The sequence below is a fragment of the Lepisosteus platostomus genome, chromosome 3 (assembly GCF_059453375.1).
Source record: "Lepisosteus platostomus isolate fLepPlt1 chromosome 3, fLepPlt1.hap1, whole genome shotgun sequence".
Taxonomy (NCBI): Eukaryota; Metazoa; Chordata; class Actinopteri; order Semionotiformes; family Lepisosteidae; genus Lepisosteus; species Lepisosteus platostomus.
In genome coordinates this window covers 35193022-35209418 of record NC_142613.1, presented here as the reverse complement: position 1 = coordinate 35209418, position 16397 = coordinate 35193022, and the positions used below count along the sequence as shown (strand labels likewise).

Genomic DNA, 16397 nt, shown 5'->3' with positions numbered 1-16397 from the left:
CTCAAGTAATTTAAGATCAGTGTTTTCAAACTTACTTATTGTTTTAAAAATCCTATAAATGCTATAGGTTATGATACTTATTTGTGTGAATTTTAAGTGCAATAGTTAAATGACTTTTGCATTCATGAACTTTTCCAATTTGTGTTTCATTCCTTCACTTATAAGCGGGCTTGAATTGCAAGATGACCACAGATATTTATTCTCATGTGGAACTGCCATGAAAACGTTTGTCCAAATTGTAGATTAATAATGTACAAAATCTGTTAAACTTTTTCCATCACTTCATTACAATTGTGTTGCTTTATCTTGGATTTTAATTAAATGATGCACTCCTTTGCCCAAAGCATTAGAAAGCCTAACAAATAAAGAATTGGGCAGGACAGCGTGAGCGAGGAATGGCTTTCTTCCTTGAATCTATCATGAAGGTTTGCTTTTTTTTTTCAGGCTGAGAACATCATGTTCCTGGAGCTGGATGTGACACCACCAGCGGTGTTCCATTTAGACTTCCCCAAAGCTCTGCCAGAGCATGACCTGGCCCACCATTTGAGCAGAGACCTGCTGCTTGACAATGCCGCCTACAGAGAAAGAACCGCTGCCAACCGCGTCAGGAAGTCACGCTCATGGTGAGTGAAACAGGGTGCCTTCAAGAGTCCTCAAACCATTTAGGTCTGATAAACCAGAAACATCTATCCACGTAGTATGCAAATTGTTGTTCCACTCACTTCTTTCCTATCGAGTGCTGTTTCCTGACTAACAGGTAGCCATATAGAGAACCACTAAAAAGGAATACGTGTAAATAAACGAGCAATTGACATATCTGTCTGCAATTCTGCAATTTCCCTCAAGGGATCAATAAAGTATCTATCATCTGTCTATCTGAGCCAGAGTGACTCATCGGGACAGAACTCGTCCTGGTTTTCATGGTGTTAAGAGGACGAAAGAGAATCCTGGTCCCCATTTATACTGGGTGGACTGGAGTATACAATACAGTATATTATAGAAACAAAGAAAATAGTCGGTATAAAATAATTGCTTTTGTGTCAAAAAGGTTTGCATAACATAGTACCAGATTGATTCACTACAATGTTGTTGATATTAAGGCATCCTCTCAAAACGTGCCACATTGCCTTACATTCTATATGCCGTAGGTAAAGGCACTGGCATCATTGAAGAGTTTGATCTAAGTTTGATCTATGAACACTGTGGCCCTGAGAAGGAAAGGAGTAGAAGTATAGAAATCACAGTTTCAGAAAAATGACAAGGTTATGGAGGAAATTCCAAACTATTCAGTAGTGATAAGAAGTTTCTTGAAGTAAATTCTTTGTGTGAAAAGTGCTGATCCAGCAGAGATTTGGCAAATAGCCTTGATGAAAGTGCAGATGCTAATGTTTCTTCAAATGTGGTAAGAACTACATTAGCACAGAATGGCTTCAATAGGTACTGTATGAACTTGCTTGTGAACGTTTGCTGGGGAGAGGAACAAAAAAAGAACTACCAGATGTTTCCAAGAAGTTGCAAAGTAAAAGAAAGCCTACAGTTCTGAATTACATTATTCTTATTATTGATTGCTTTACTGTGGTTAAAAGTGTGTAAATAATGGCATACAATCCTTATAAATTTAGTTACTACATTTGGTTGTCGAAAACAAATTGTCCATTCAAAAAGGAAAAAAAAAGAAAAATACATATTTTTGATAAACGTCTTTGTATTCTGTGTTATAATGTATAAAGCTCACAACATTAATTTAAAATATGAACATGTCACATTAATAAGCGGTGCTAAGTTTTCACCAGTTGAAGGGTGGGTCCTGTTATATGTACTGTATGTGTCCATTTTAGGAATCTAAGTACGACACTTCTTGATCACCTGGCCTTCATTCTGTTATTGTCTACTTCCCTCTTCAGCCAGAATAATATGGTGTCCATTGCTTGTGCTCTCTTCTTTCAAGGTGTCAAGCCCCAAGAATAGTTTCATCCTCATCTTCAAGCTTCTCCCTGGCTTCTGGATCTCCCTACTTCCCCCTCTCCCAGGGAGCCGCAGCTCCTTCCCACCAGTGAGGCTGCTCTCCTCCTGTGGAGAAAGCAGTCACACGAGGCTTGTACGGCCTGCTTATAGCTCAGGCGCTGCCAGCTTCCAATGAGTCCTGTGGTTTAAGAAGTTTCTGTTGTCTTATTTTTATGCAAGAGGAGCTACTAGGTTCTTCATAATGATTTACTAAGCATATAAAACGGTATTTCGAGATGGAGGTTTCATCTGAGCCAGTTACCGAGGCCTGCAAAGCTCTTCATTACAACACAGAGATTGTATTTAACCTCATTAGCTTGTGGATTATGTACAGTTCAAAAGCCCGACCTTCAAATGTACAGTAAATGGTGGTAAAATGCTGTGCTTAGTAAACATTGTGAGGCAATCAAGCAATTTTTAGGTTTCTTGCGTAAAATGTAAAATTACTGGAAGAGCAAACCGCACTGTTTTGAAAAGCTTCAGGTTTTTAACTGGGGAAACCCTGGTTCTAAATAGCTGCAATGGTCTTGAGTTTTTCTTCTTGGGTTTTCTGGGTTTTTTTTCTAAGAACACTTACTGTCTTGAGAAATGTGTCATGCACCTGAAGTTACTTGAACAGCCAATAGTTAACTGACATTTTATGTTATTTATTTGAAAACTGAAGAATAAAATGTAACATTTGTGGAAGTTTATTAATCCCATTCATTCTGGAAATGGCAGAGACTAGTATATCAAGTACCATAATTGTTAATGAAAATCATCTTATACTTATTTAAAAACAAATATGAGAAAAAAACTGTTCTTCCAATCAGGTGATATTTTCACCTGATTTTCTTATTTCCTGGATGAAAGTCCTGTTATAATGGTCTTTTGTCTGCACAAGCAGACTCTCTTTCTTCATTGTCCATTGTCATAGGTGAACAACCTAACATGCTAAAAAAGAAGTGCAAAACAACAGCTTGTACTTAAGACTTGTACAGTATTAAATCTAAGGAATGTTTTCCAAAACCGGTGTTTTAAGGATAATTCCATTTATAAAAGTTAAAAAAAGAAGAAAATAAAACACCATTTTGGCTGTGGAGCTTTCTTCAGGTGTGCAAACTAGCTTTCTCTTCTTTTCAAGTGAATTCAGTGGAGGGATTTGAATAAACCAGGAAAGCACATCCACAGCTTTGGAGGGCAACAGACCTGAAAAGATCTGAAACTAATTGCTGTCATATTTGGCTTAACTGGACCAGTTTAATACCTTTACCCAGTTGTTTAGACGCTAGGGATGCATGCAGAAAGACTCATAAAACCCACTGCACTGTAATCCTTCAGAGCAGGAGCTGTGTTCCTCTGGTATTGACACTAAATAGGCTAGTTGTTTTTTTTCACAAAATAAATAAAAAGTTGATTTTAAGAGTAGCTTTTCATCCATGGGACTCTTGAGTGTTTCCACCAGTTATAGCTGTAGGGCGAAGAGTAATCCGAGCACCGTGGTCCAGCCGTTGCTACTTCCAGTCTACCCTCTGTCAATACATCGAATATGCTGAAATATCCTCAGTTTGCTGCACAGCAGTGTCTTCTTGGTCCTGCTAAGAGTTTGTGTGCGTGCTGTGCTGTCAGAGGTAGTCACGTCACTCCTCCAGTTGATACCAGCTCTGCTGCACAAGCAGTGTGGGGTTCACAGTGTGAAAAATGTCAGATGGCTCTGACCGGATAGCAGTCAGTTAGCAAAGCTGATTAACAATTGGTGATTCTTCACCGAGGAGAGAATACCCTTTTCCCTTTGAGTAAAGAAGGGCCTCCTGTTCTTGGTTTTAAATGCACTTCTATATAGTTCCCATTTGTGTCCTCTAGTTCATTTTTCATGATTGAAATTTACAGTATGACGCTCCCTTGTATAAAACAGCTCTGGCCTGGTTCAGCTTTTTGGGCCTTTATTCTTGCTGTCCGTTGGCCAGAAATGACTTAGGATGAGTCTCAATATTTCTTATGTCCTGCAAAACTTCCTTTGAGAGTTGTAAAAAAACATATATACAGCATATATTCCATTATTTCTGTACTTACATATAAAATTACATGTGATGTATGTACTGTATTGTAGTACTTCACCTGAGAACTGGGAACTGATGTGTACATTCCATTTTTTCATGTGAATAATGTTTTATAAAATAATCATTATTCTTTGATTTTCAATACCTGCACATCAGTGAAAAACTCATCATTCTGTTATAGGCACATCTAGGCAAGTTTATGAATACAATAAGTAGCAAAAAAATAGTTTAAGAAAGGTAATACTTGAAAATAAAACTTGTTTATCATGTGTGGGCAAAGTAAAAATTTCAACATACAAAAGATGAATAGATTAGGATCTACAGATTTTGACAGACTGAAACATCTGTCCCTGTTGAAGCAACTGGCACTCCTTTCCTGTCTTTGAGAAAGTCACTTGTGAGCTATAGAGAATATCATTAGTCCATTGCAAAAAATGCCATTATACTGAGTGTGACTGTTTAATCCCTGATCATATTTCATAGAAAGGAAAAAGACTATAAGAAATACTTCTGGTGGAGCACAGGAAACTAAATGTTTAAGTAAGCTTGCTTTTATGCATTGGGCCTAATGTGATATGTCAAATAGTAAAGTGTACCTTGGGTAAAATGATATGGCATGGACCTCTGGCAATTCAGACTTAAGATAAGGTTGATACATTTGGGATTACAGAGGATATTGGGTGAGTTAAAAGAGCAATGCAATAAGAATTAAACAGAGTAATTCTGTTTCTGAATAATTAATTTTGTTTGTGAACATTTGTTCACACAACTGCTAATCCTCTTGATCAGAAAGGTCACATCCAAAGTATGTTGTGAATATTCCTACTGAGGCCAATACACTATATTTAATTTTCTTTTTCCTTAACCTCCTGGAGCACTGAAACAAATGTTACAAATTAGTTTAGTATTGAGAGATTACTAATGGACAGCTGGTAACCATTGAGACTTTTTTGTTTCAAAATAACTTATCTTGAAGCTTCTGGCTTTGAAATTGAAAGTGTCTGACGTTTATGTCCTTGTAATTTCTAGTATGTATGAGAAGTCACTTCTCCAGGATCTTTTGAAACATTTATTTATCAAAAGTGTTTAAAAGATGAGCACATACATTTTTCAGACAACAAACAGAATATATATTAATCCATCATTAGTATCAGATGGCACAAGCTTTACAGATATCCTTACAAATGTATTTACACATCCTTTGCTGTGCCATTTTATGAAACTATAAAATGATGCATATACATTTTTTAAACGGAACATTTAATTCAAGACCTCAGTCCTCAAACTGAAGAATAAATATAAGGATAAAATAGCTTACATTAAATGTCAGCCAAAAGTAAAGAGAAAAAATATTTTCACTGCATAAATATTCAGACTTGGTCTTTGTTGGAAGCTCCTTTGGTAAAAATCACAGCTGCTAATCTTTTTGGATAAGTCCCTATCAACTTTGCACACTGGATTCATGCAATTTATGCCCTTCCTTTTCGACAGATTGCTCAACCTCTCTCAAGTTGTTTCAGGATCACTTATGGACAGCAGTTTTTAAATCTTTCAACAGATTCTCAAAAGGATTCAAGTCAGGGCTATGACTGGGGGCCAGTTTAAGACACATTACTCTCTTTTTCTCAAGCCACCCCAGTGTAGGTTTGACCCTGTAATTTGGATCATTGTTCTGCTGAAAGGTGAATACATGTCCATGCTTTTTTCTCCATCAGTCTTGACAAGGTTCCCAGTCCTTGCCGATGAGATTCACAATGATCATATAAAGCCGCCAACTCCATACTTGAGAGTAGGGATGGTGTTGACTGAGGGCTGAACTATGCTGGGTTTGAGTTAGATGTAAATCTTAATATTTAGACCAATTTTTGTCTCGTCTGATCATAAAAATGTTTGCCACGTTTGCACTACAATGTTGGTGCTTTGCTAAGAACATCCGATGCAGGATGTTTTTTTTTGCTGACTCATGGGCATTTTCTCTTGTAGTATCTCAACCACAAAAATCTGTAACTCTTTCAAAGTTGTTGTTGGCTTCACATTGGCATCCCTAACTAGTTATTTCCTTGTCTGGCTGTTCAGTGTGTAGGCACAGCCTGATCTAGACAGTGCCTGGTTGCCTTCCACTTCTTAATGATAAACGTCACCACACATAAAGAGATATTAACGGTCTTTATTCTGAAAGCTCCTTGGTCTTCATGATTGAATCCTTGCTTGACATTCACACAGAGGCCAGTTTGAGCTCTTCATTTAGTGTTCTTGTGCAACCATGACATTTCCATTTTTCTTTCATGTTAATTATCTGCTTCTTTCTTTTTGGTTTATGCTTTGAATATGTGGAGTACATTTTGTATATAACAAATATGATTTGCTACATCAAATTGTCATGACCGCAGGCTTTAAAGCAAGAAAATCTGAAATCTATGCAAAGATCTAAATTCTTTTGCAAGGTATTGTGGAGCATCTTGGCAAACCTAAATGATATGATACGATGGCAGAAATCAAAACACTTATTAACATCTCCATTGTGTAATGAAATTCTTATCTGTTCATGCCTTGGGAACGTACAGTACATACAACTGTTACACCATGATTCTATGCTGATCGTAAAATGTGAGGATTTTACTAAGGGTATGAAGACCAAGTGCTATGTTTTAGCTGCACTGATAATGACATATTGAGTCTTGACTGTGTCATGAGTGAGTGGTACGAAAGTGAGAAACTGTAGAATTCTCCGGTTATTCCATTTACATCAGTTCCCATTGTGATTAGTTTGATCTCAGGCCATCAGCAAATTCATATATTTTTTGTTTGGGTGCAAATGAGCTCTTTTTTGGTAAAAATGGTCAAACCTCCTGTCTAGGTATGACGAGAGTAGAACAGCAGCCAGCTCACTGAAAACGGATGTTTACAATGCATTTATTAAAATATTCAGACACAGAAAAAGGAAGTAAAACTTTTATCCAGATCTTAAAGAATACATTTTCATATCCTTCATTAACCACTCTCATCAGAGATTTTTTTACCCCTTCATATTTCTGTAAAAGACTCACATAATTAAGACTCACATGAGAAAAGATGATTGTTTATATTCTCTACTACTTCGCACAGCCTCAAAAAGTTCTTTACTGTCTTGCTAGCACAAATATCCACAAAGCGTTGTAAATACTGAAGGTGCTTTGGATAAATAAAAAATATGATTTTTTTGGCAGGGGTGTAGGGGTGGGGGCAGGACAACAACATTTTTATGTAAAATACAGGGGTTTCAATATTTCTGTGTGTGGGGTCTGTTCTGCTATAGATTCTTTACCCTTGTCTTCTGTGAATTCTCTACTTTTGGATTTCTTTGGTGAAATTAAGTGAGAGACTGTTGGATTCTCCAGTAAAAATCGTGAACTGCAGTGCAGCTTCAGAGTGGAGGAGGTCAGGGCCTTGTAAAGGACCAAATTTCTTAGCCTGTTTCCATAACAACAAGTTTGGATTCAGAATGAAATGACTGTGTGGTGGCCAGACCTTTTTCTCTTATTTTCTTTTGTTTATTTGACTTTATTATTATTTATTTTTTTGTTGCTATTTTATTGGTTGTGCTACTGAAATCTGCGATTCTGTTATATTGCTGAAAACTGAAAACAATTACTTGAGCACTACCGGCAAAAAAATAAAAACATTTGCTGAAAAGTTGTGTGTGATTTATTCTTAATTGCATCAAAGTGCTTTTTTCTGGTCTATTACATTGATTTGTCAGTTTTGATGCTTCTGACACACAAGTTTCATAAGAAAGGCTTCCTGTAAGTTAACAGTTTTTCCCAATTTTGTTTTTTAGGCATTTAAAAAAATGAGTTATTACATGTTTATTTAAAAAGTGCAAAAGAGCATTAACCATTTGCAATAAATATCAGGAAATCAAGATACAGATACACATCCACCTGTTTCATGCAAATCACATCTGGATGTGGGAGAATAAGATATTCCCTGAGATCTGCCTGCCCCAACCCTCATTTCAACTTTGTTTCCAAGTCGAAAGTCAAATTTCCACTGCTGGTGCAAGTCAATTGGGATTCAACCATGTCTTTTTTCATCTATGTTTAAGATTGAAATATATATATGTATTTAATATACTGAACATGCCAGATTTAATACAAAACAAGAGAAACATCCCCCATTCCATCTCTGGCTCTGCCAATACTCAGAGTATCCCACAAAGAGACTCCGAAGGATTTGAGCTAAAACTGCAGTCACCTCCATTATACCCACTTCCCCCAGCAACTTGAATCTAAGCAGTAGAAATCTCTGTACAAATACCATGAAGAAGGTCTCCAAAGATAGAAAGGGTTTTAGTTGGGCTGAGGTCAGCAAAGGAACTCTGTCTTAAAGACCAAGACTGTAGTTATCATTTAACAGGAACACCAAGAGCACGAAAAGTAAAGTGTTGCCTAGAATAATGGGCATTGTACAAGACACTTGTCTCCAGAACCCAGACAAAACAAAAGGAATCAGGTACAATCGGTAATATATTGAAGTGGGATTAGGATTTTAGTGGCTGATTGTATATTTTTTCCAAATTTTTTCATCTGTAATATTCAAATCCCTATTCCAAATACTAACAAGTGCTAAAGGCTTGTCTGAAACCTCGTAATGAAAAATCCAAATACAGTAGAAGAAGCCAATGTTCTTGTTTTGCAACTCCAATCTGGCAGATAATGCATGAAATTGCATAGACAACCTTATGACCCAGGGGATGTCATAGGTACAGTACACATTGCAGAATAGGGTAAGTAAATAAAAAAAGAAAGAAGAGACAGGTAACTAATTCTGAGATCCTGTTGTCATGCCTGGGAGTGACTTGTACCTGTGTTTGCCACGGATAACTGCAGCAATCTCATGAGTGCTTGCCCTCCAGCCCACTCAATGGGAGCGAGAACGGGCCACATGTCTGTCTATCTGTCTTTCAATAAGGCAGCAAATCTTCTAACCAAGCCACTGATTAACCATCTCATTTAAGGCTTGAGAGACTGCTAGAACAGTGCTCTGACTGTGAGTTACTGTGAGCCATCAGGCAATCAGTTCTGTTCTTGACATTCTTTCTCCCAACCACAGAAAACCGTCCCTTTTTCCAGCACAGTGAAACCCATCTGCCTGATTCCCTCGATATCCTTGTTCCTGTCATCCCTTTTGCCTGATTCCCCAAGCACCCTGGCATTAACTTGCCCGTCTCCTTCTCACTCGGCTCTCCTCGGCTCTCCACAAAGAAGGCCGAAGCCCAGGGTTTGGATTCCGTGTGTCACACTACCTGCAGCTACCTGCCATGCAACACCTGCATCATACAAAGACCATCACCATGAAAAACAGTTCCTGTAATATGGACACCTTTGTACATTAAAGTAGGAGAATGGCAATGCCACATCATCTGGGATTTCATTAATCTTTCCACTACGTCCTAAAGTTTAATTAGGTACATATTTATGGGAACGAACTGTGATCTACACTCTCCAAGGAGAACAATAGTAGAAATTAAATCTTGAAGACTATGTGAAAGGCTTTGTGATTTTCTTCAATCGGACACCGTCAGTGTACTGAAATCAGTAAAAACAGTCAGAGACTGACAACTGTTATATATAGAGTATATATTTATATTAGTAATGTATGTCTGTACCACAGAGCAATGTGCAAACACATACTCAGTACTATTCACAGAAACAGAGACAGAGATAATGAAGTGATGCACAGTTTCAGCTATCAGAGACAAGGCAAACAACAGTTGCAAGTGAACACTCTTGGCAAGTATCCCTAGTATTAGTAAACTAAGACAAATACTGAGAGTGCCTCTTAGCACCATTGACAAAGGATTGGCATATATAACTTAATTTCATAATAATGACATTTGATCCCAAATCTGTATAATCTAGAGCCACCCAAAGGTATTTCCCCTGGAGCCGATGAAAAGCTTTTTACGCTTCCAGTAAAAATCAGCATATGGAAAGCAATGTCTCTAGCCATGTGTATCACATGGATGAGGAAGTGAATATTGTCCAATAAGCACCGCACTGAAGGATATGTCAGCCATATTAATCAGCAGATAATTAGCAGTTAATCTCTTTGAAATTAATACTTCTTAATGCAGTACAATTTCAAAGAGAAAGGAACCTAACTGAGGTTTAATGTAATGGGTGCAGATTTTGGCAGTCATCGCAGCTTGAGTGATGCACTGTTTGACGCTAATCAATTGGAGGTTTGAGCCATTCTGGGATCGGACCCAGAATGGACAAAGAGAAATAAATCTGGGGTGGTGCATTGTGAAACCTGGGCAAACTGCATACAATCATGGTCCACAAGTTGCCCCCAATTGTTCATGTCTGTATATCATCCAGACATTACCGCAACTCTTTCACTTCCTGTGTCATGGACCTGGAGAGTGGATGAGCTGGCCAGGAAGAGAATATAAGAACCCTAGTCAATGGAGGTATAATGGATCATATTGTTCTGAGTTTTTATCTACTTTTTAGGACGGAGCTGATTTGTGAAAGTAGTGCCGTTGGAATTTGTTTATAGTTTGGAACATGGCAGAGAGAGACAGGACTGCGCAGGCAACAAGGAGAGATCCTCGGGGTGTTTTTCTTCTTCTTCTAGTTACTTGTGATGAAGGAGGTTGGTCTGTGGTTGCTCTAGGGGAGTCTGAGAGCCTGCATGGAGAGAAAGATCCTAGAAGAACCTTAGGAATCTTCAGTTTTAGATTTCATGTTTTGAATAAATGGAAATTAAGAGGAAAGTTTGAGAGGGGTGACAAAGCCATGTACAATAAACCTCCTAATTTGTAATCATTCCTCGTGTCATTTGCTCACATAAAAAAACTAAAAATACTATACATCATGCAATTCTCTCCCTTGCCTACACCCCACCTCCACCCCATCCCTACTTGTGCGGCTGTAGGCTTGGTCGGTTACTCCTCTCTGCATGGGATTCCCAACCTCCTTGTCTTATGGCCAGGAGGTTGACCCTTCGCCAGGCAAGTGAAGCCAGATTTACTGTGACTAAAACACTCAATTAAACCTTTCAATTCTTTAAATTTTTGGATAGTGTTATTCCTAGTGAAATATGTTAAGTTTAAAAAACCACAGGCCTCATTTTGTAATTTCCCAAAACAGAATATCATAGGAATACGTTTGAAAGGCCCTGTAAATTTGTGAATCCTGAATTAAGTAAATTAAAAATGATCACTGATGGTGATATCTATCCACAATTACTCGTGTAACCTGAAGTGAAGAGGATTAACCAAAATATTCTATTGTAGAAATGATAATTGGAATATAGATCTCTTCTAAGTCACTGATTGTATTTAAAGAAATTTGCAGCTCTAAAGACTCCTACAACAAAAGCATCTGTTGTGTTGTAATACCGTCCCGTGTAGATTGGAGTGAGTAAGTCAATCCAGGCACCATCCTTCCTAGCACATGCACATTTCGAAAGGATAACACACTGCACATACTGTTTGCCTGCAACAGCTTTGGGTCATGTGGCTTCTTAAAATCTTCTGTGAACAGTATAGGTAGAGAAATAAAAACTCAATTCATTCAAAAACAAATATTTATTACACACTAAAAGAGATGCTCAAAACACAAAAACTTACAATAGAAATTAGTTGTCAGGGGAGGTCACCGGTTTCAACCACTGAATAATTTTCCTCGTTTATACTAATTCTCTCCAAATTGGACAGAAAACCTTTATCAGGCTAAAAAGAGCTGCAAAACTACACTAAGTAGCCTTCCAGATCTGAACCTAACCTCTAAACTGATGCTGACAAGGACACGACCTTTGATCCCATTGGTTTGCATGGTAATAAACAAACTATGCCTGGTAGATTTTATTTAATATTTTTTGGATATTTAAATAGCTCCAAAAATATGAAACTGTGGCTGTTTTCTCTAGATTCATCACATGTCCCTTCAAAGCTCTGTGCCTTGTAGATTCTGGTAACCAAAGCTAAAGCTGGGTGGTTTGCTTTAAGTTGCTCATTTTCTCCTGCTCTATATCCTGATCTGATCCTCACCATCAGGATTATTTTACCTCTACTAATGTTAGAAAAGGAATGAATGAAGACTTTGGACACTCAGTAAGGACCCTATCCTTCTTAGGCAGCAATTCAGTAGAAGCCAGCTACACAAAAGATCACATTGATTGGACTCCTTTAAAATATTTTTGTTAAATAAAATGTAATAGGGAACCTATCAACATTCTGTTACTTCCCATTTCACCTGGACCTATAGTAACTGCATAAAGCAATTTACTAGATTAAAATGATGTTCCAGTGGCACAATTGAGCAGCGAAACGGGAAGCTGCATTTTATCTAATAAGGGAGATGTCAATTGATAAGAGAGAAGCCACTTTGCCTTCATCTCCATATTCATATAGAGTTCCACAGAGATACAGAAATCTTTCAGCTGTGTTTCTTTGAAGGATCAAACTGAATCTTTAGTGTTAATCCTTCTGTCTATATTTCTGGTGTAAGGGCTACAAAAACAGTCAATTTGTGCTTGTTGGTTAGTTCCACACAGGCAAAGTTAGATATTATCTGAACTCTAAGAATGGCCTTCAGGGACTTTCACAGTGCAGAAAAATAAGTGTTGCCATAGCTGGTCTCTAGGATAGTAGACATTGAATTAGAGATGAGGTCTACAAATCTGTTCTTCTGAAATGTAAAAAGGAGCAAAACTTCCATAATGGCCAACTAGCCTTGTCATAGCATGAATGGAGGCTGGGAACTGAGAGATCGTGATTAGAAATAACAAGTGTGTATTCATTCAGTTGTCTGAGCCTTTGGCATAATTATTCATTTGGGAGTATTTCCTATGGATTGAAGAAAGAAAGAGAACTGTGTGTAGCTTGGAAATAAGGATCTCCCATGGTATAAATAAGAATTTTCAGCAATGGAAATAATAATCTTCACGAGTAGAGGTAACAATCTTGAAGAGTGAAGATAAGAATCTCCAGAGGAGGATACGAACTACAGGAGTGGAAATCAGAATCTGCAGGTTTGGGAATATTGAGACAATCTCAAGCAGTGGAAATAAGAATCTCAAAGAGTGAAAACCAGAATCTTCAAGTTGTGATAAGGACTTATTTGGACGTATTTTGGAAGCTGGTTTAGTCTACAAACCATCACACAATATTGACCCAGAAGATCCAATCATGGAAGTTTAAATTTAAGAAGTCATACTAATGGTGCATTTATAACATTTACATTATTCCTGTAGGGTTAATGAAATATACAGTAACTGTACTACAAACAGTAATCTAGAAAAAATAATACAATTACAATTTGGGCGCATTGCAACACACAACGCCCAACCAATTGATTTGAGCATGCAGCCTCAAGATAGGCTGAATGTTACAAACATTAATATACAATATATATTTTACCTTCCATGTTTTCCTTTAGCTTTCATGGTTTTGCTGTGAGCGCCATGTCAAAATGCACTTGTTGTGGTGTAGGTAAACTATAAACATGCCTTGCGTCATACTGACAAATGACATTTCACAAATGTCAGTGCTTAAGTAAACAAGTTGGCCTTTTTACATTTCGGAATATTTAATGACTAGTATTTCAAAACCTAGAGGTTTACAAAAGAGTCAAGGAATCAGAAATGTGATCAGTTTTCACCTATTTGCAGAGGATTCAGATGGTTAAGGAAACCCCTCCCCACCTCTGTTGCTCTGTCAGAACAGAGAGAGATGGCACCGTGGCAAGCATGTGTTCTTCTTATCCACCTCCAGAGTAACATCAACCTGAATGGCCCTTTTCACCAGATGAGCTAGGTCAGTTGTCTAGGTCAGGGCAACTTGGTGGAGAATCCACCTGCCACAAGCTTCTGACTGCACCAGCAGCTCCACTCCAGCCCTATACTCTAGGAGACGAGTCTCTGGCCAATACATAGACGCCTCCTTTTGTGCCTGCTGTTTTTTTTGTTCTCCATTCTTTTCTGCATTATTCTTTGAATACATAACCCCTTAAATGGAACTGTATACGAAACATACCTTGTTGTGGTAAAGTGCCATCTGTACACTTTTATCGAATTCTTTAAAGTGTTATGATAACCTTGATTCCTTGAGGGCTTCTTGTACTGCAAGGGCCTTTGCGACTCTCTGCCAGCAATCTTCCAACAGGTGGCACTGTCCAGGCACTATTTTTCCGGGTCCCATGTGCACTCTCCTGCCTCTTCCAGTCCCTTCCATTGCTTGACTGCTGGGACTTCTGAAAAGCTCCCATATCAGACTTCCATATCATAAAGGCACTGGGATATTTGCTGTTGCTCTTTCAGTTCTTCACACGAATCAAAAGAAACACACCCATATTCAATCAGATTGTCATACAATGGTACCCCAGCCTTTTGGATAGCTGACCAACATTCAGTGAGGAGAGACCACTTCCTAAGCACAGACTGTTCCTATGTGCGAAGGGCTCACTCACAAATCTTGTTGCACATAATGCACAATGTACTGGGGCAGCAGCACACACAGGTTTTCTAAACTGCTTTATTCAGTACGGGGTTGCAGGAGGGAATGGCCTATCCTGGAAAACAGGCGCAATGCAGGATACACCCTGGACGGGACACCAGCCCATTGTAGGGCACAAACAGACACAAACACATTCACTCCAGGGCCATTTTTTCCACAAAATATGAGTGCCAAAAAGAGTTTCACCTAAAATAATACGATATAAAAATGTTATATGAGATAGAAATAGCAAATAAAAATACCCATCTTCCTTGCTTTCTTGAAATTTTCAATTTTCGGCAAAAATATGAAACACAGAGAATAATTTAATTTGTTCCAAATTAAAAAACCGTAGACCAAAGATTTGAAACTGGACAAAAACTGTAGATGTGGCATAAGTTCATTTCACAAGTAAAACACATAAAACTTTTTTTTTAATCAAACAATTGGAGGTAAAGGATAAAATTATGTCAAGTTAAATCTTTATCATCTTAATTTTCAAGTATTTGGAGTGTTCAACTGGTGGTTTTGGCTGTAGAGTGACAACCAGGCCACTAACACAGCCATTCTGCACCTGTATTTGAGTAAAGGTTTTTTTCCTTTTTAATGGGAACAGCACTTAACTGTCTGCACAAAGGCAGGAAAGGACACAGTGGAAAAACAAAGGACAATCCAAAACATTTCTGCTGCTTAGTGATCCAGAGATCTACTTTATGACTCAGTAGATAAGCTGGGAAAAATAGTTTGGAGCCAATGTGGTGCTTGAAAACTATACTCATTAAAATGCTTCCATGCACATCAATGCCACTCATCACAGCTACTCATCTTGATTCATGTAATTATACTAACTTTCCTAGATTAGGCCTCATATACAGTATAAGAAGAATCATTAATTCCAAAGTGAAAGGCAAAATGGTTTTTTCTATGCTGAAATGTAGTGGATACAAAGCATTTGAAAAACAACAATAGCCAAAGCGATTTCCTACAATATCAGAATATATCACAATTAAATGGTCAGAAGTTCTAGGTCAATTGCAGGTTATCTATAATTAGAAACATTGAACACATCAAATGAGCATTGGACCCAAGAGCACTTAATGAGTTTTAATTCCTTTTAGGCCTGGAATTATGATTATGATAATTAATTAACATTACAAGGTAAGATAGCTATGACTATTAAGACTCTATTTTTCGCTAAAAATGGTCATATCATGCAAAACAATGGAAATAATATTATTTTATTTAATATTTCTATTTTACTAAAATATTTTTTTAATTTGTGCCACTTGTGCCACCTAGAGGCCAATCTGTAATGTTAGTGTTGTATTATTGTGCAAAGCTAATAGCCCGAAAAACACATAATGAAACTTATAAATTGCATACAAAATAGTTTAGGATCTACTTTTAACTTATTAGTTTTTTAATGTACAACTCATTATTCTATGGATGAGGTTTAATATTATTACATCATTTTACAACCTAAAAAACAAAATGTATAATAAAAGTGAAAGACATATACTTATGCTCACAGAATGAACCACAACAAATTAAAAACACGAGTAATCACTTGAAACTGATAGAAGTATCATGAACAACATATTTGAGGCAGGTGTTTAGATAATTAAAGCAGTTCATAATACTAGTATTGTAACTGCTAAATTATTCCACTTTCAGTAAAAATAATGTTATCAGTGAATGCTCATTAAAACTACGACAGGATTTCAGAAAATAAAAGTTCATTAATTTGGAGTTAGGTGGTGGTATTAAACATAGAGAACTGCCTTTATGATACAGTTCTAAAATATATTCTTTCTTTATGTACTTTATGCTGTTTATTTTTTCCATGCGAGCAGGATGACAATTTTGTATTT

General features: G+C 37.4%; 1 protein-coding gene across 1 annotated transcript in view; it reads left to right on the top strand.

Moving 5' to 3' along the window:
• kif3ca (kinesin family member 3Ca) overlaps positions 1-7715 on the top strand; it is a 79722-nt gene extending 72007 nt beyond the window's left edge. Inside the window, exons 7-8 of the mRNA XM_088625459.1 lie at positions 445-623; positions 1949-7715. Of these exons, the coding sequence (XP_088481585.1) occupies positions 445-623; positions 1949-2057 (288 nt within the window). The 3' untranslated portion in view covers positions 2058-7715. The remainder of the gene's footprint in view (positions 1-444; positions 624-1948) is intronic.
• The last annotated feature ends 8682 nt before the right edge of the window (positions 7716-16397 follow it).